Raw genomic sequence first — 21,025 nt, forward strand, 5'->3', positions numbered from 1 at the left:
TCGAGTGAGAGAAAGTGATGGATCACATTTGGCAGGAATGGTGGATCAACCCTCCCTGGCTCCCACCAACATCTTATTCCCAGGACTAGCTTTATCAGTGCTGTGGCAAGCCCAAGGTCACCCAGCTGGTTGCATGTGGGAGAGGGGAATCAAACCTGGCTCATCAGATTAGAAGCTGCCATTCCTAACCACTACACCAAGTTGGCTCTATGATGATGTGCTGAGGGTATCCTCCAACAGGGGAGCTGGATTCATGGCCCATGACCACTTGACACATGGGAGATTCTTTGCTTTGAGCTGATCCTGCGTTGAGCAGAGGGTTGGACTAGATGACCTGTATGGCCCCTTCCAACTCCAAAAAGAGAAGCAGCTCAGTGTGTGTGTGTGTGTGTGTGTGTGTGTGTTTGTGTGTGTGTGTGTGTGTGTGTGTGTGTGTGTGTGTGTGTGTGTGTGTGTATGGAGAATCATTAAAACAGTGTTGAGAGCTGGGCAGTAAAATCATTCTTGTTCTCTAAGAGTGGAACAATTTCCCGAAGGCAGGATGCATGTAGGAAAATAGGTGGAAAGGCTAGGAAAACAGGCACGTGTCCATGTGTTTGTATGTGCACGCAAAGAATTTCAATGGGGCCATCCACATACAAGGTTGGGCTTTCTACACACTTGGCTCGCAATATACTATTACTTGGAACATAAAAAAGAATAAACTTCACAAACCAGCCTCATGAGGACTCAGCACGCTCTCCGAAATCAAAATGTGGAGACCAAAGTCAGAGTTAAGGGGAAGAGAACACAAGAACAGAGATAGGGGAATTAGCTTCCTTCAGTACTTAAGACCCTACAATCTCCTAGAACGATTTTTTGGTCTGGCAAGGAAATTTCCCAACAATTTCTCTCCCACCGCTCAATTCCTCATGATTCGCCTACCTTGTAAATAGTAAACAAACGCATTACAGAATGCAGCATATCTGCACCTCTACAAGACTCAGGAAGCAGGAAGTTTACTCAACACAGGGAACCAACATATTTGGTCGCCATGACAACATGTAATTTACCACACTCTTACTCTCAGTTAAAACAGAATGATTCTTACAGGTTTACCACCACTAAACAGAAGCCAGTAAAAACCTACATGTGCAAGATTCTGATTTCTTCCCTGTGGAAAGTTGACAGTGTGTTCCAGGACCCACAGCTGACTCTAAACATCAGCTTTAATTAACTTTTATGGATTTGCAAATGCTAACAAAATCTGGCACAGCGTGTTTTACAAGGATGCCCACTTAAAAAAAAAAGAATTACATGAAGCGGGAAAGTGGCTGGAAGGTTTGGAGGAACAAAATGGGAAGGGGCCAGTGACAGTAGATAGAGTAGCAGAAATGTATTAATCTCCTCATGAGCATCACACACTAAATTCAGACCAACACAACTATCCACTTGAATCTACATTACATTCTGCTGTTTCTCCTTTTAAGATGTTTGCTTTTCCTCTTAAAAACCAAGGATGGAAATTATGCATGCAAGCAAAGAAATAAACATTAATATTTACAACCAGATATGTATATTTAGATTGGGAAATTTTGTCATCAACTTCCACATGTATGTGAGTTTTTCTGTATTCCATCAACCTACATACTACTACCCTCCTTCTCACACACACACACAAACACACACAGCTTCACCACCCACAATCACTTTCCTATTTCTACAAAAAATGCACACCCAATAGCTTGTCCCTTGAAGTGAATGGGGAAGTCTGAGGATTAAGGGTTATGAGGGTCATTCTCACAGCCTGGGAAATGATGCTGAAAAGAACAGGGTCTCCAGTCCAGTTTCCTCTCCTACTGCTTAGTTCGGGGGTCTGTGCTTCATAAAACATGCAAAGAGGAGGCCAACAACAGATTATCTGCCCAACTGTAAGTCTGGAATTTGAACCTGATTAGGAGTGGTAAGCAGCAGAAATGCTGTCTGAAGTGATGTCCATGAGATTGGGAGTTCGAACCCAGCAGCCGGCTAAAGGTCAACTCAGCCTTCCATCCTTCCCATGTCGGTAAATTACCCAGCTCGCTGGGGGGTAAACGGTAATGACTGGGGAAGGCACTGGCAAGGCTGCCATGAAAATGCTGGAGTCACCACAAGGGTCACCCCAAGGGTCAGACATGACTCGGTGCTTGCACAGGGGATACCTTTACCTTTACCTTTAAACTGTAATTTCTTAGCATGCTGCTGAAAATTTGACACAAATTAGTTGCACATGGTAGAGACTTACACACCAGATACTTGACAGAAACAAGCCATTTCAAGCAGTCATCATGTTTTTAAAGGTTACCTTATCCATGTCTAAAGTTGTTTCGATCATCTCTTGAAACTTGGAGAAATCAGAGAACAACTCATTAAGAGGAGATGTGAACACCGCTTGCAATAGCACATCATGTTTTCCTGTCAAAATTAAGACATACAAAAATGTAAGAAATGCTGAGTCAGAATAACAAATGTAAGAAATGTCAAGTTAGAACAAATTTAACCTAACATTCTTTCTCTAATGGTCACCAGCCAGATGGCTGAGGAAACTTGCGAATTACCATTTAATTTATATAGATCCTTTGAGCGTGATTCCTCTCCAATGGATACCCCAGATGGCTTTACTCCAAACATCCATGCCTGAGCATTACGTGATCCTTGGGAAAGGCTCTGATATGGCAAAGGACATGGTACTGGGAGGAAAGGTAATTTCACATCTTCCCCTCCAGCTATAGCATTCAATGCTGCATATCATCTTATTTGACAGGAATGGCTCTCCCAGGAGCCCTGGATTCTTGCTAAAAGAGGGAAAGCAGCAAAGAACCTCACTGGTAACTAGAAAGCAGAGACAAGTCCTCCAAGAATAAGTTGTGTGTATCAATTCACTAACAATTCTCTAACTTTCTAACTGTGAGTGAACACAAATGAAAATTTACCACAAGGTAATGCCTCTGTGTATATCACTTGGTAGGTCATCCATATCATGCTATTAAGCTGTGGAAAGAATTTAACCACAGCCATGTTTGCTCAGAGTCCCAATCAGTGGTGATGCTTTTGCTCCCATTTGAGTCATAATGTAATCATGGTTACAAGTTAACATGACATGAGTAAAAAAAAACCCTACTCAATATTTATGTATAGCTTGCATCACCAAAACACTTCAAATCACATTTTTTATTACTTCAAATAATGATCTAATCTCCAGTGGATACATTTGCAGAATAATATACAACAAATTCAGACACATTCATATGAAAAAGTAGAAATTACTATTAAAAGCTTCTTCATGGGCTATTCAGGAACAATTACCTCACTTCTGGATATCTCACACACAACAAAAGTGTTGCATATTCCTCATTTCTCACATAAAAGGTATATCAGATCAAGTCAAGCAAGTGAGGTCAAGTCTAGAGCTATACTCTCATGCTTTCTAGGTTACTAATAATTAAGAAGAGTTGGTCTTTATACCCCACTTTTCACTACCAAAGGAGTCTCAAAGTGGCTTATAATCACCTTTCCATCCTCTCCCCACAGCAAACACCCTGTGAAAGGAAGGCTGAAAGAACTAGCCATTCAATGGACTGCCCATGCAACAAAACCCATTAGCTTGTTACAGTCATAGTTCCTTCAACCATTCTCTTACACAATGTTAACATTTTTAACAAACACTTATGAGGACACAAACAACTGGTCTATTGAGCAATTTCTTGACTAAAACTTCCCCTGTATCAGTAAACTTCTGCTTCCTGGAAAACTAGCAAATGAGAGAGTAAAGGACAAGTCTAGCATTCTCTCTGACAATCAAGCTCTCTTTCAAGGAATCAAGGAATGGGGGAAGATTGGGAGTCCTATCTATCTGCGGGACTGGGAGTCCTATCTATCTGCCCTGGCCCCAACCTGGTGGAATGAGCTCCCAGAAGAGCTAAGGGCCCTGTTTGAGTTGTCAGAGAGAGATATTGACCCATGCTGAACAGCGGAGAAGTTTGGTATTTTATTGTTTGCCATCTTGCTATGCTATATTATATTTTTATTAAGGGGTATTTTAGGGGATTTTATTTTATTTTATTGATCTTGTAAACCGCCACAAGATATTCGAGAGCGGCATATATAAATATAAACAAACAAATAAGAGTACTCAAGTACACAAACACACTCCAGTAGTATAAGCGCAGGAAAGTTTACTGCTTATTTTTCCAATCTCACAAACATTCGGTTCATAAAGCCTGTTCTGAAATAAAACCATTTGATGAGGCTGGCCAAAAAGGAATTTTTTACTCTACATCTATAAAATCGTCACCCCAGCCCATCCCCTGGAAGAACAGAAGTCCATCAAGAAGGATGGGGGGGGGGGGGAGGAGAGAACCTTCCTCACCACAATGAGCACAGAAAAAAAATTGAGTATCAGTTATTGGTTCATAAGGATTTTCTGACCAATGAGGCTCTTTGCTTCTTCAAAATAAATGCAGGCATAGGCACATCCAGATCTTCTGCTCCAAAACTTTGTGTTCATTTGGCTTACGAATGTCCTCCTTAAAATTTAATATGATTTTCAGGCTCTACGCTGTCAAGAGACTGCCTACTCTTCAGGCAAGGATGGCAAACACTGTTCAAATGAACAAAAACACCAATAGATGTCTCAGGCTGTCAAATAAAATAGGGATTTTATTAAAAGTTCCCGTTTAATTTTCTCAGCTACTGGCAGATTTGGATCAGAATCACAGTTTTAGCGGTCAGCAAAGTTCACCCTTTCTGTTAGCTTAATGAACAAGGCAGATCTTGATATTTAGCATTTGGTGGAAAATGACAACTTTAAATTGCCCAGCCAGAAAAGATAAGCTTATTATTTTTAAAAGAGGGGAAATATCAATTTTGCTCATGCTACCAGAGAATAGTTATCTGCAAGCCTTCCAAAAACTGAGTGTGACAACATGCCTCACAAATTAGTACTGCAAAAGCAACATTTTTTAAATGTTAGAAGTCATATGATATGAAGCAACCACTCCTTACTATGAAAGATAAGTCTGCAGGAATCAGGGCCATAGCCTGGAATAATACACATCTAAGCTAGGCCCACCTTATTTTATGTTTCTGCTGACCAGGTGAGGCTATTGTGCTGACTGGGTGAGGTGATTGCTGGTAGGATTATTAAGGGCTGCTCCTCGCCAGAGGCGCGAGCCTTTGGCGCAAGCCGAAGGGCGAGAGACAAAGGGCTCTTGGCCTGGGGTTCTTGGCTGAGTAATTAGAATCAGTAAATTATATTTCCCTAGTACCTGCACTGCAGGAAATGGAGTTGAAAAAAAAAGGAGAGTACTGGTAATTGGAGACTCCCTGCTAAGAGGAATGGATCGCCATGTGCCTGGGCCCGACCCCCTAACCTGAGAGGTGTGTTGCTTGCCAGGGGTGAAAATTAAAGACGTTTCAGAACGGCTGCCCAAACTCCTCAAATCTACGGATCGCTACCCATTTGTGATGGTCCATGTGGGAACGAATGACATGTCCCTGAATACCATCGCTCCTATTAAAAAAGACTATCAAGATCTGTGGAGGAAGCTCAAGCAAATGGGGGCAGAAGTGGTATTCTCTTCAGTCTTGCCTGTCAAGGGAAGAGGAATGCGTCGGGAGAAGAAGATAATGGAGGTGATTCAGTGGCTGCTTAGTTGGTGCCGGCAGGAGAGATTTGGTTTCTGGGACCATGGGATAGGCTTTCTTGAGGAAGGCCTACTAGCACCTGATGGGCTGCACTTATCGAAGCTTGGGAAGAATGTGTTTGGCAGGAACCTGGGGAGATTCATCAGGAGAGCTTTAAACTGAAGCCACAAGGGGAAGGAGACAATCAACACAGGGAGTGTAAGGAAGGAGAACGACCGGGGGCAGCCCAACTGGCAAGGCCAGCTCATAGGGAACCAAAAGTAAAAGGATTCAGATGTCTTTATACTAACGCCCAAAGCATGGGCAATAAGAAGGAAGAGCTGGAACTTCTCATGCTGATGGAAAGGTATGATCTAGTAGGCATCACAGAAACTTGGTGGAATGATTCTCATGACTGGAATGTAATGGTGGATGGATATGAACTGTTCAGAAAAAACAGAATAGATCAAAGAGGTGGAGGAGTGGCACTGTATGTGAGGAAAGGGCTTACCTGTCAGGAAATTATTATTATTATTATTATTATTAGATTTATATCCCACCACTCCCTTGTGGCTTGTGGCGAGTAACAATATCACAATCCCCATTAAAACCCCATAAAAACAATAATAACATTGCCAATATTACCGGCATGGCAAGAATGGCAGCTCAACTTCCCCCCCCCTCCCTCCCACTACTAGCGGGTGGAGAGGAGGTCCTGATGATGTTTTGCTTCGGGTCCATAACCCGAGTCTCCGGGGGGGGGGCATAGTGAATTCTAGTGAAGGAGAGCATATCTACAGTGGAAAGCATCTGGGTGAAAATAAGCGAGGAGAAAATAAACAGTGTGGTGGTTGGTGTCTGCTACCGACCGCCTGACCAATGAGAGGATGTGGATGCTGCGCTTTGTGAGCAGCTTGAGAAAATATCCAAGCGGCAGGACCTTGTCATCATGGGTGACTTCAATTTCCCAGATGTGTGCTGGGAAACAAACTCTGCGAAACGTCCTCAGTCATGCAACTTTCTGACCTGCCTGGCTGACAATTTCATTTATCAAATGGTAGATGAACCCACAAGAGGTTCAGCCATACTGGACTTAATACTGACCAACAAGAGACAGAGACAGAGTTCAACGAGATCTGAACACAATGGAAAAATGGGCAAATGAGAACATGATGAAATTTAATAAAGATAAGTGTAAAGTTCTGCATCTGGGTCAGAAAAATGAAAAGCATGCCTACTGGATGCGGGATACGCTTCTAGGTAACACTGTGTGTGAACGAGACCTTGGAGTACTTGTGGATTGTAAGCTAAACATGAGCAGGCAGTGTGATGCAGCGGTAAAAAAGGCAAATGCCATTTTGGGCTGTATCAACAGGGGCATCACATCAAAATCAGGCCTCACTTCAAGAAGTACGTCGACAAAATTGAAAGGGTACAGAGGAAAGCTACGAAGATAATCTGGGGCCAAGGGACCAAGCCCTATGAAGATAGGTTGAGGGACTTGGGAAAGTTAAGCCTGGAGAAAAGGAGGTTGAGAGAGGACATGATAGCCCTCTTTAAGTATTCGAAAGGTTGTCACTTGGAGGAGGGCAGGATGCTGTTTCTGTTGGCTGCAGAGGAGAGGACACGCAGTAATGGGTTTAAACTTCAAGTGCAACGATATAGGCTAGATATAAGGGAAAAAAATTTCACAGTCAGAGTAGTTCAGCAGTGGAATAGGCTGCCTAAGGAGGTGGTGAACTCCCCCTCACTGGCAGTCTTCAAGCAAAGGTTGGATACACACTTTTCTTGGATGCTTTAGGATGCTTAGGGCTGATCCTGCGTTGAACCGGGGGTTGGATTAGATGGCCTGTATGGCCCCTTCCAACTCTATGATTCTATGATTCTATTTTCAGGAGGTGGCTGTTGATTACCAACAGGATAAATACATTCCTGAGAGGAGTCCAGGAACTGAACAGACCCAGATGCTCTAGAACAAGAGCTGAAATATGCTGAGAGTTACTGTGGAACTGGACAGTGTCTGATTTATTATTAAAATTTATATCCTGCCACTCCCACAAGTGGCTCATGGTGGGTAATTACATAACAAGCCCCACACAAAACTGCATAAAACCATCCTTAACACGCCCGCGGCGCCGCGGGCACCGCGGACTAAATAATTCGCTAAGCCTTTGGTGGGAGGGCTTTGTCCGTGATGAGGAAGGGGCCTGATTGGCCCCTTCCTCTGGACAGACCATCGGCCGGGCCCGGCCAATTCCCACCCTGCTGACAAGGAATCAACTACGAGCCGCGCAGAGCGCGGTTCACAGTTGCTCCCTTGATGGCGGCCTGATGCGGCGGGAGGCGCTTCGCGCTTCTCGCCGCTTCAGGCCGCCCACAAAGGGAGCCCCCAGCAGCCGCGCTCCGCGCGACTGCCGGGAGCTCCCTGCTCTAGCGCCCGCTTTATTTAGATTACAGCGGGCTTGCTTACTAGTAAAATTATAAACAACAACTATCTTTGGTAATGTGAAAACTCTCCCGCTCCCCAACCCCACTCTCGGACTGTAATCTTGTGTTGCAGGGGGGCCAGTAACTAGGGAGGTCCGATATACTGGCAACCTAGGGAGAGTCCCTAGATCTTAACTGCATTGGCCTCAACCGTAGGCCTGGTGGAAGAACTCCATTTTGCAGGACCTGCAGAGCTCCGTCAGGGACTCCAGCTCCCCTGGGAGCTCATTCCACCAGGTCGGGGCCAGGACCGAAAATGTGGTTTCAACACATCAGCAGCACTGAGATTTCTGGCTCCACGATACAACACACACCTTCAGCAGGTGGAGTCTGCCTGCTACTGAGCAACAGGAGAAAAGGAGCAGCACATCTGCACACAATGAGGCCCTTTTGGGTGGGAGGTGCAAGAACACACAGCCTTTCCCACAGCAAAAGCAGATACTTGAAACACGCACCCCAGCAAGTGTGGGAAGAACTACATGGGCCAGATACAACCTCCCAAAGATCTCTCATTCTTAGAGGGTATGGAGCAGCTTCTCCCTTCTCCATCCCCTTTTGCATGTTTTCATGGTCCTTTACATGAAGCCCCCATTTTGAACACATCAAGCTCCTTTTACTGAATTGTACCACTAGATTATTCAAGTCAGTATTGTCTATTCTGACAGGTGCAACCTCTCCAGGATCTCAGGCGGAGAGCTTTCATGTCATCCATTGCTTGATCCTTTTAACTGGAGATGCCAGGGACTGAATCTGAGATTGTCTGCATGCAAAGCTCTACTCACTTGAGCCATGACCCTCTGCCCAGCATGCTCCATCCACAGCCCTGCTCATTGTTCCTCCTCTTGTGTATGCTTGTAAGACAAGAGTAAGCCAAGATCCGGGAGAGCTCTAGGCTCACCCCTCAGAGTGCTACAGCACTGCATCTTCTAATTTGGAGGTTTCCCATTCAACTCTCATCCCACTTCTTTCTCCACTACTGTGAAATTAGCCATCCTTCAGCCATTCTTCCCCTCCACTCCATGATGCTAAAAGGAATGACACAGAACTACTATTGGGATGCAGGTGCAGGGAGAATAAAAGAGCACAGCTTTTCACCTAGTCCTTGGTGTAAGACTACTGCTCTTTCATCCACAAATGCCCTCACTGTTTACCTACTTGCCCTTCTTGCTGTGTGTGCTTTTAGAGGCTTGATTATCCCTGTTTTTCTTCTTACAATTAAACTAACTCACCACTCTACTTCTGAAATAAATGTTTTAAAATCACTTAAATTTCCCTTTCAAAAATGTCGATAATGACTCCCTGAAATTAACTACATTGAAGACTGAATCTCTGTTCTCAACACTCACCTATTACTGAAAATGACAATTTAGCTCTCCAGAATGATCTGACATTATTCCAGATCCTCTGAAGTCAATTTCTGTAATTGAATGAATAAGACAAAGTATACAGGCTTCAAAAAATTACCATGTAGCAAACATCTTTTTTAGGGGGGTCAGCACCTCCTTGTGAATTGGCATTTCCTGCAATTAACGTCTAGTCCAAGTATCACAGGTAAATACTCGGATTCATGTTTGAGATTAGCTGAATTTTTCTTTACATTAGATATAAAACAGTGCAAGATTTCTGAACATACATTCACTTTGTTTGCCATTTTCATTTTGAAAAGATTCAGAACCTTTTCTTTTTTTCTTTAACTACAGGACTAGCACAAGGTAGAGAGGCAGGTACTTGAGTTGGGTTGAGAGGCAACGAAGATAGGTTTGTATCATTTTAAAAGCAAAAGCTTTAATGTAAGAATAATCCTATGCACATTTATCTATAACTAAGCTGTACTGACCACAGTGTGGCTTTTTCAGAGTAAGGCTGTACAGCAGTGGTCCCCAACCTTTTTATCACCGAGGACCAGTCAACGCTTGACAATTTTACTGAGGCCCGGGGGGGGGTAGTCTTTTGCCAAGGGATGTCGCTGCGGCCTGAGCCCCTGCTCCACTTGCTTTCCTGCCAGCGCCCCTGACTTCCCGCCGCTCGCTGGGGGGCACTGCCAGCAGCAGCTGCGCAGTGCCATGCCAAGGAGAAGCCCCAGCCATGGCGGCCGCCGGAGAGCACCAAAGTGGCAGGGCAGCCCCCGAAGCGGCAGCCAGGTAGGAAGACGAGGAGCCATGACCTGGTACCGACTGATCAACGAACCAGTACCGGTCTCCGGACTGGGGGTTGGGGACCACTGCTGTACAGGATTGTGCTATTAATCCAATTATCAGTTCTCTGTGTAGCACAGATAATCTGCAGTTATCACAGATATAAATCATAGATATAAATCCAAAGGTCAACCCAATGCATGTAATTGTGAGTGGCTGGGCTGCCATTTAGTGACTGGCTCCACCTACCAGAGATGGCAAGGCTGTGGCAAAAAAAAAAAGATGCTGGTTTGGGTTGCATCTCAACAGTGCCTAATAAGCATAGTCATTTATTAGGAAACCAGCTTCACACACATTTCTGCATATAAAATGAGAACATTCTTTGACAAAACTGCTGGAACAGTGATCAAATATTTGTGTGTGTGTTTTTTTTTAGGGGTTAGCAATAGCTACCCACATTTTTCGGACTCTCTCTCTGCAGCTATGAGAAATGAAAACCTGTGCTTTAATTTTTTGGTGTTGCTGCTGTTCTTCTAAAGCAAGCTGAGATTCTTGGAATACTGCAGAAACAATGAGAATGTAAATCGTAGTACAAGCCACGGCTACTAATCACCAAGGCAGCTGCTTTGCAGACCTATCCAGTTAAAACGGAAGTTATAAATAGCTTGGACAAAAACAAAGCAAAATCCTAAATCGCCCTGCATAGGCACTAATTAAACTGAATGTTTTGATATACCGTTGGGAATTACAAGAAAGATAAAAACAGATTTATTATTAGTTTCCAGTGTTTCCATTGTGAAAGCTACTTCTTAAAGTAGTTTGCTCATTTATTTATTATTTATTTTATTTATGGAATTTATAGTTCACCCTATCATTGGAAATTTTCCCATAGCGTGAACCCAAAGAACAACTACAGGAGTTCTGCTCATACAATAGTGCTTTTCTGCCTTCCAATGTGTAGAAGGAATCGCCATAATAGGAAGAAGATTAGCACCTTTAGGTATCAGAGAATCCCCTCCATTTCTGCACAGGAGGAACTTTTCCTGTTGCTTACAGCTATTTGGGTCCAGGACAATCACCCCATGAGGGATGCCCCGTTAGGGCGTCTAGCCCTGTCTCTACCCCATGGCCAGGCTGGAAACCTGACTGGGGTGGGTCAAAGACTGAAGCTTCTTTCAAGTATGCTGATAGTTGGTCTGCAATGCATGATAGAAGTTCATTATGATAAGACTTTTCCCACTGGAAAGACATAGTGATTACTACTGGCCATGGTGGAAAATTGTGCATCAGAACGCAGGATGAGCTGAACATGACATCACAAGTATTGTGAGGCGCAGGCTCAATACAAGACTTTCAGGGTTGAATTATGTGTAAATTTTATTCTGTCCCGAGAAGAAAAATCAGCACAATCTACCTTTACCTATTGACCAAGGGTCAGGATACCTTCCTAAATGCTTTATTTCAGCATTCAATCAGGCATGAGATGAGAGATGTTAAAGTTATTTTTATGCCTTCCTGAATAGATATACTGCCAGTGAATGTGGCATATCAGCACATAAAGCAGTTCAACACTTTGCCCTTCAACACTTTACAATTGAGAACCCCTTGAAACATTCTTCAGGCTTCAAGAAACCCCAGAAGTGGCACGATTGCGCAGAATATGCCCACCTGGGCCTCTCCCCTTCCCACCTCTGCAGGCCCATCATTGGCGATTTTCCATTCAGGAAACACTCCCAGGACCATCATGAATCCCCAAGGTTTCACAAAACCTTAGTGGAGAAATCCAGTCCTATATCATCATGAGAGCCAGTTTGGTGTAGTGGTTAGGAGTGCAGACTTCTAATCTGGCACGCAATTCTGCACTTCCCCACATGCAGCCAGCTGGGTGACCTTGGGCTCCCCACAGCACTGATAAGAGTGTTCTGACCTAGCAGTAAAATCAGGGCTCTCTCAGTCTCACCCACCTCACAGGGTGCTTGTTATGGGGAGAGGAAAGGGAAGGCGACGGTAAGCCGCTTTGAGCCTCCTTCAGGTAGAGAAAAGCGGCATATAAGAACCAACTCTTCTTCTTCCTCTTCATCAGCTAAACCAGTTTCCTAAAAGAAGACAGGGTGTTTATACCCTGCCTTTTTCTACCTGAAGAATGCTCAAAGCAGCTTACAATTGCCTACCTCACCTTTCCCCACAAGAGACACCCCCGTGAGGGAGGTGAGGCTGAGAGAGCTCTAAGTGAACTGACTAAGGTCACCCAGCTGGTTTCCTGTGGAGGACGAGTGGGGAATCACACCCGGTTCTCCAAATCAGAGCCTGCTGCTCTTAACCACCACAGTATGTTGGCTCTCTGGAGGGCTCTCTACCTTAATTGATGGCTGATGACAGCTTCGCCAAGACTGGGTTTATTTCAAAGAACAAATACAGAACGATGGTGTGAAAGGTAGATTGTTAGAAGAATAATGCCTTCAGAAAAGATTCGGCAGGAGGTGATGTGAAAGACCTCTACCTAAGACCCTGGAGAGCTGTTGCTGGTTTATGTAGATAACTCTGACCTTGATGGACAAACACTGAAGGCAGCTTTATATATGTGTTCATGTGATGCTCCAAACAGCTGGTTTCTAATGCATACAGTCCTGTAGGCTTCAGAAACCGGGCCCTACTACACTTAAAAGCACAGGAGAGGAATCATTACCTTCACTTTTCTCCAACACCTTCACCACATTTGGAATCTGATTAATAGCCTGGTACATCTTGTAACAGTCCTGCAGAGTTGCTGATTTCCTCTGAAATTTTTTTGCCAGCCGACTGAAGTCTGGGAAGCGCCGGAGGTGGTCCTCTTGAAGAGACTGCCGGAGTTCCGCATCATCCACAAAGGCTTCTACCAAATTTAGCCTAGACAAATTGAAAAAACGAAAATCAACTCAAGCAGGCAACGCTTTAATAATCTCAGAAGCTTCCACAGTATTATTATTTTTTAAAGGAAGCACTGAAGGTTTATCTTGCACCAACAGCCAACTCCGCAATGGTAATGAGGATGGGGAATGGAATCATAAGAAGAAAAAGGCAACATTCAAGCTCTTGATAGCTCACTGCCACTTGCAAAATAGTTTGTTTTTCCATTACCTATAATGCTTATGATAATGCCTGAACATTACCAAAAGAATCAAAGAGAAGATTAGAAGACTGCAGTTACGTGGCCCTGGATTCCATATTCCAAAACAGAAAGATTCCATTTCCACAATTAATAACACTTTCCACCAACTTCCTTGCTGCCCTAAGAAAGCATATGCCCTATTATGTCTCTTATTGCCCTTTCCCAAAATGGAAAATTACTAGTCCTGACAGACAACACCATTCAGGGGCTACAGGAAAAAGCACAATCTCAAAAGCAGAAAAGTAGACTGGAGTTCATGAAGCATTCCTGGGTCACAGAACCAGTGTGGTATAGTGGTTAAGAGTGCCAGTGTAGGATCTGTGCAACCCATGTTCCGGTTCCCCATTTTATCATGGCAACAGAGTGATCTTGGGTCAATCACTCTCACTCAACCTAACCTATCATTCAGAGTGTTTGTTTGGAAGATAAAAGAAAAAGGGGGGACAATGATGCAAGTCGTTTTGGGATATCTGCTGGGGGGAAAGCAGGATATAAATATACTAGGTGGAAAGCCCATTTTAAGGACAGGCCACAGAAAGGCAGAGGGAGGGCAGAAGGGCCTCTGCAGACCAGGACAGGCTGGTCACAGAGTGTGGCCAGGAGGCTCCCCCTGAGCTTTCCCCACAGCCAAGAGGGTGGGGAGCACACCTGGATGGCTGTCCCCAACTCCCCAGCTTACCTCCTGCTGGCTCTTCCTCCTCATGGCAAGTGCCAAGAAGCAGCACAGAGGAGAAGGATGGGGGTGGGGCCTCTGACTAGCCCTCAGTGGAGGAGTACCTAGCATGTCATCAGAAAGTCACAATACTTTTATGAGGTATGATTTTTTTAAAAATTAATGCTGTAAAGCAAACTACCACACTCTGCTGGGCCATTACAGGCCTGTTAGTCGCTGGCTTTTGAACTTTACTGATGCACATTGTACAACGCATCCTCAATGTGTTACCCAAATTAGATTGGGTTGGGGAATTTAGCTAGTGAGAGGGATAACAATGATATCTTCACCAGCGTATACCAGGATTATTCAATTAGAAACTCTCAATGAACTAGACCAGACTGAAACCAAAAGTGATTTTATTGATGAAAATAATTAAAGCATAGAACCAGTTATCCTCCCTAGAATCTGAGAAACGAGCACTAGAAAACATCCTAATTTTTTTTTGTTGCATTACTCATCATCAAGCAACTGATCTAAAACTTTCCTAAAATGTTCAAAAAGCAAGGCAACTTCTACAGCTGTATGACAAATGAGTTTAAAGCACAGTAGATTATATTTCCTCCAGAATATAATATAGTCTCTGAACTTCTGTCAGAGTCTAGTTTTACTTCTACTGTTACAATAATTTCTTAACATTAAAATTCCATCTCTTACAGCTTCTGCAGTAAAACAATCTTTTATTGTTTCTCTCCTCATAAAGAAAATTGTTACATTTTTCTGGTGTGCTTACGCTAGGAAGAAAAAAAATTACTCTCAGTTTTGATGGCAACCAAGGCACAGAAGTCTGAGATTTACCATCAGTTCACTGCACAGCTGTCTTGTTAAATTATCCTCACATGTAAGCAGGTGGTTTCTAAGGAGGGCAGTCTAACAAATGCTTCTGAATTACAGTCCTTTTCATGCAGCTTCATTAAAAACCTACCCAATCAATTACAGAGGCCTTGCTCTACAATAAAAGAGATGAGACAAGTGGAGGCACATTGGGCAGGGCTTTTTTGGCCATGACCCCCAGCTTGGGCTCTAGCACAAAAGGCTCATTGGGCCCCCACCTTTTGGAACCTTGCAAAAATGATTTTATCTCAGAAGTCATTAAATGCTTTTAATCTCTGACAGTTTTTTGTCTTCTATTCCCAATTGCCAACATCTGATTTCATGAATGACTAATCTTTTATCTTTCTTATCCCTGCTGCCTTTTGAAGTATTATTGCTGCTTTCAATGATTGCTCTTACTCCACTGCTGGCTGCTGTTTCAGATTTTAAAATCCATTTTCTAATGTTTCCATTTCATAATATGAGCTGCTTCTCTGCAACATTTTCTAACTGGCTCATTCTACCTTTCCGCTCTATACTTCATTTTACATCTTGGAAAAGAAAGGGGAGGCAAACAGTAGAAAGATGAACTCTCCTGTCTCTCCATATCACTGGTAGATGGCCTGAGACCAGGCTATTTGAAGGACGAACTCCTGCCATACACCACACCGCCGAAACAGAGGTCACCTTCAGAAGCTCACCTGAACTGTGCTCCATGGTCACATGAGAGGGCCTTATCAAAGGGGGTGCTGAGACTCCAGGATGTCATTTACCAAGAGTGGTCTGCCTTGCTCCCTTCCTTGTCTGTTTTTTCAGCACAAGTTAACAGGTGGACTATTTAAGAAGGTGATTTAAAGCAGTGGTCCCCAACCTTTTTCGGACCTAGGACTGGTCTGGGGGGGGGGGGGAGAGGGAGGCACAGGCGTGATCGGCTGCCAAAATGGCCAATTTGCTCAAGCCTAGGCCCGCGCACAGTGAGCGCTGTGCTGCGGGGGGGGGGGGGGGGAGGCGAACCCACCAGTGCACCGGCACCTGCACCTCCCTTCCCTCCCGCCACGGTCTGGTACCAAGGGTTCCACGGACCTAGACTGGTCTGCAGCCCGGGGGTTGGGGACCCCTGATTTAGAGGATGAATTGTAGGTTTCTTTAAACCTTGCGCACAGGCTTGGTATCTGTATTTGTATTCTGCAGGCTTTTTGATTACTTATTAGATTTTATACTGCAGATCCCTTTGGACAGGAGGGCAGGATATAAATGCTTTTAATAACAATGGCCAATGGTCTCTGAATATTTATTTGCAGAGCTGTACTGATTGCTAAAGGGGTAAACATCAACAGAGGGAAATTAAGGGTACAAACTAAAATGAGGGAGCACCAGACAGCAGCATTGCTGAGAAAAATGAAGAAGATGCAGAAGGTATTAATTGTGAACCACAACTAAATACAACATCAACATGATGCTGCTACTGCTAAAAAAGGAAAGTGACATTTTAGATGCATGAACAGAAGAGTCTTTCTAAGACACATCCAGCAGTTGCACAGTGGTGGTCAGAATTCTACTGGAATAATATTAGGTTCCCTGCACTTATGGAGAACGCCAGCTACCTCAGAAGGCAGACTGAAGAAACCCTGGAATGAGAGGGAGGATAGAGGAGAACCTATTGGAAAGAACTGAAAACAAAGAGGTATGTTGTCTTGAAGAGAGACAGGCATTTATTGCCTATTACAGTGGTTCTCAACCTTTTTGGGGCCGTGCCCCCAATTTCAGCGGTGGTGGTGGTGGTCACGCAGGCGGGCAGCGTGCGCAGATGCTAGGGTGCGCGCATGCACCCAGGTGCACAACAATCGAGGAGGCCATCGGCTGCCACCTCCACCCGCCGGAAGGGTCAACAATGCGCTCCAGGCAGTTTCCCCAGAGGGGAGTGGAAAGGAATGGAGACATGGCAGTGGCTCGCGCGGGCTGCATCCTCTCTCTCGCCACCTTTTGCTTCCTGCAGACTTCCTGGCTACTGGGGAGGGCAAGGCCTGTGCCAACGGGTGGGCGGGAGGGGGACAGCTGTTGCAAGCCACCTCACCAGCTCTTCTTGGCTGTGCAGCCAGGCAATTTGGGCTCCTCCTCACCGCTTGACCGCCCAACATCGGTTGGCTTTCATGCGGGGCTTCGCGGGGAGGTGGGGAACAGCTGACATGTCAGGCAAGCTCTCCCAGGTGAGCGCACATGCACATTGCCCACCACCTGCTACTGCCGCCACCGCGGCCACCAACCCCACAAAAGGGGCCAGGGGACCGCACTTGGGGTCCCGACCCAAAGGTTGAGAACCACTGGCCTATTCACAACAGCAGCTGTTGCTAATGAATCTGTCAACTACAGATACAGTTAACACTTCCAGTGAAGGGGGCACTAGCCCAATGCTTTCGACACTATAGATCCGTTGTCTTTAGGATGCCACAAAACTCTTTCCCTCCTCATCACTTTGGGAACTCTACACCTTTCTAACTTAACAGCCATGGTGGGGAAGACATTCATCCTAACTTTGCATGAACTGAAAACAATTTGTTGACAAAATTCAATCCAGCAATTTCACACAGGGGCTTCCTTTTTGAAACCCTTTTTTTGAAACATGGTGACAGACTGTAATAAGGGTGTTCCAAGAGACTGATAAGATTTCTGAATGTTGTCATTTTGTGTGCCAGAGGTGAGACACAAGTCTCTAGACCAGAGCTGACAACCATGTTGGCCTAAGAAATAGGGAGGATATAGAATATCTACTCTTACATGCTGGCAAATGAACTGCCAAGGACTGCCTACCCTTGCTCCAGGTAAACAGTCCAGTGCCTGCCTGCTGCTGGATTATTACTTTACAACCTGTGCTTAAATATCTGTATTAATGACGGTTTTCTGTTGGTGTTTGAAACTGTAATCTGCTTTGAGCCGGCTGCTGAGCAAAGTGGGTTAAAAATGCCCCAATAAAACTGCAAGCAGTTGTTGAATAGTGCAATAAATATCTGAAATACTCCTCTGGGGTTCTGCTGCCTCATCTTTCCTGCTAAAGCTAGGCAAGCAAGTTGGCTATGTTTCATTTTAAATACCACTCCAGATTTGCCAAATTCTCATCTATATTCATTATTTTTGCAAGTAGAGGAAGTGCAAATCTGTTTACTTACTAAAAAAGTCTATTACAACAGAATACAAGAATGCATATTTGGCTCCAGGTGACCAAATATTTGCCCTTGAGACTTACCCAGATCTGCCAGAAACAATGGCTGTCTTACAGATGTCTGCCCACCCCCTCATCAAACAGACTTAAGAAACAAAATGATATCTTAAATGCAGGGATGTGTCTATTTTTCTCTTAGAAGGTAACCCTCCCTAAAAAAAAAAGCAAAGATTTTCCTCTGCAACTAAAACCACTTAAAAACCATTATCCATGAACTCAAAAGACATCCAGAGGTTCTTTGGTGTGTTTTTTAAAGTTACTACTCCCCCACTGCTAGAGAGAAAGCCCCTGATGATACAGCAACTCAGAATATGAGTCTGTCTGGTTAGACCTGATGTCACTGCTAAAAGGATATATGCCAGAAAAAGTGCTTCTGTCTTCACGTAGTACAATCGGTGTCTCTTTCTGTGGAAACAAGTGGAATTCTGACACAGGGCATTGGACACAAGCACAAAATGGCTGCCCCAGGAACTGGGGTAAGTGTGAAGGATACACACCAGAGAGGAAGAGCAGGCTTCAACCCTCGCCCCTTGCACAATTGGATGCCTTGCTGCATGGGGAAGTGTGCAGTGACAGCAGACAACACCCTTGGCAAAGACAACAATAACATTATACCTCCCTTTCAGGAATACAATATTTTACTGCTTTGCTGAATCTCTCCCCCATCCTTCCCTTGCCCGGTAACTGATACACCCCAGATAGGCCCTTTGTTGTGCAAGGAGGAAGAATTGCTATCCTCAATTCTTAACTCTGGTTCACTATAAGCAATACGTCAAGCCAAGCATGTGGCAACCCATAAAGCTTTGCATGACAGAAGGAGGTCAACTGGCAAACTCTACATGAAATCAAGATCCCAGTGAGAGGTCTCCTGACTGCCATAGGGGTAATGCAATCATTTGCACAGAAGGGCAGGGCAAGACCCTACCCAAGCACAAGTGGAGCAAAGGATGGGACAGCACCTGGACCACTTGCAGATCTAATTAACTATCCTGTATTCTTTCACCTTCATGTCTTTTCATGGTGCTTCTAGCAACTTCCTTCTGTCTTCAGTAACTGGCGCATTAACAGCACATTAACTCCCATTAACAGAGAGTCCTCCACACCTGGACTCCCCATCCCAACCAGAATGCAAACAAGTCATTCCCAAGGACTTCCCTGAAGTTTGAGGTACTCCTAATGACCCATTAGAGTTCCTTTATCAAAATCTGGTTCACCCATTAACAAACTTCTGCTTCTTTGAGATTGCCTTCCTGGACACATCAAGGCTTTGTTTTAAAGCTCCCTGCCTCTAGCACCAAGGCACAAATTTGTTATAAAATAGAGCAGAGACAAGCATTCTTTGTTCTCCTATTGGGCTCTACCTCATGCAAGACTCGGCATCAGATGGTGAAGCATGCTTTTTATATGACCTAATTCTCCCTCTATCGTACCCAATCATCTCCTCTGTATGTCCGATCTATGTATGTATGTTGTTAGGGGGCATTTTGATTTGTTTTCAATAAAATTCCTTCTTATGAATTTTTAGAACTGCCTCTGTTTAAGATTTCTTGCCAGATAATATCTTTGTATACCCAAGAAGAATATCTCGCTTGTTATCACTTCTCATATTGCTAGTTCCCCCATCATACATTCAGGAGACAGGTCTATTTCCAGTAACGATAACCTACCATATCATGAGGCAGCACTGGGGCCAAGTAGCCCAGGTGCCATCATTCCTCCTTCCCTGTTTCTGCTTTTCCTCTTCAAAAGCTTTACTAACACTGGTATAGACTGGGCTGCTTCGGGAGGGGGGAGGATAATGTGCTTGGTAGCACTACTTCACCCTCTTGATTTCCACTTGATGCTGTCTACGGATAATGGGTCTAGATCTTATAGTCCGTTCCCGTACAATATACATGGGGACAATGTCATGTATAGTTAGGCCCTGAAACCCGCAACATGTTGCGTCCCCACCATTAACTTTCAGCAGAAAGATCATTATTACACATCATAGTGTACAAAAGTGCAGTCATTGGTGCTATAGCTTCACCTATCTCACTATTTCTTCAGTCAGATCTTAAAAACACAGCTGACTCATCATGGAGCTCAACTTTAACCCTAGCAGACCTATGGAGAAGCTTGATACCTCACAACCTCCCCATTTAACCTCCCCATTTAATAAAGTTTAGAGCCTCTTGTGGCGCAGAATCTTAAGGCAGCAGACATGCAGTCTGAAGCCCTGCCCATGAGGCTGAGAGTTCAATCCCAGCACACGGCTCAAGGTTGACTCAGCCTTCCATCCTTCCGAGGTCGATAAAATGAGTACCCAGCTTGCTGGGGGGTAAACGGTAATGACTGGGGAAGGCTCTGGCAAACCACCCCGTATTGAGTCTGCCATGAAAACACTAGAGGGCGTCACCCCAAGGGTCAGACATGACCTGGGGCTTGCACAGGGGATACCTTTACCTTTACCTTATTAAAGTTTAAACTTTTGGATCAGGTGAGGATAAGGGAACAGTTAATAACTATTACAGTTTGCCATTACTAAAAAACAATGATCTCTGCTCTCAACCCACAAGTAACAAGTAATAAAAATTGTATAACATGAATTGTTTGAGGAAAAGTGTTACTGTTTTTACTATAATACACACAAATAGCTGAAGGATAAAGATTATTAAATTATAACACTTTTTTCAGGACACAATTATCTTTCATGGCAGCCCTAAAAGGTAGGAAAAGCTAATACATAATTGCTTCCTGTGTGACTTCCTCACTCCAGTCCCTGAACTCCAAAGCCAAGCAGTGGTTAAACTTAAACTGCCCATTCGCACCCTAATCATACCCCTGGTACCCTTCTAACAAATGTTCTTCTATCAGGCTCTGACCGAGGT

At 44.3% G+C, this 21,025-nt stretch overlaps 1 protein-coding gene across 1 annotated transcript in view; it reads right to left on the reverse strand.

The window, feature by feature from the left end:
- MSH2 (mutS homolog 2) overlaps positions 1 to 21,025 on the reverse strand; it is a 69,498-nt gene that overhangs the window by 27,970 nt on the left and 20,503 nt on the right. Inside the window, exons 7-8 of the mRNA XM_077335187.1 lie at positions 12,952 to 13,151; positions 2,324 to 2,433 (exon numbers count right to left, since the gene is read on the reverse strand). Coding sequence (XP_077191302.1) covers positions 2,324 to 2,433; positions 12,952 to 13,151 — 310 coding nt within the window. The remainder of the gene's footprint in view (positions 1 to 2,323; positions 2,434 to 12,951; positions 13,152 to 21,025) is intronic.

Source organism: Paroedura picta, chromosome 1, assembly GCF_049243985.1.
Source record: "Paroedura picta isolate Pp20150507F chromosome 1, Ppicta_v3.0, whole genome shotgun sequence".
NCBI lineage: Eukaryota > Metazoa > Chordata > Lepidosauria > Squamata > Gekkonidae > Paroedura > Paroedura picta.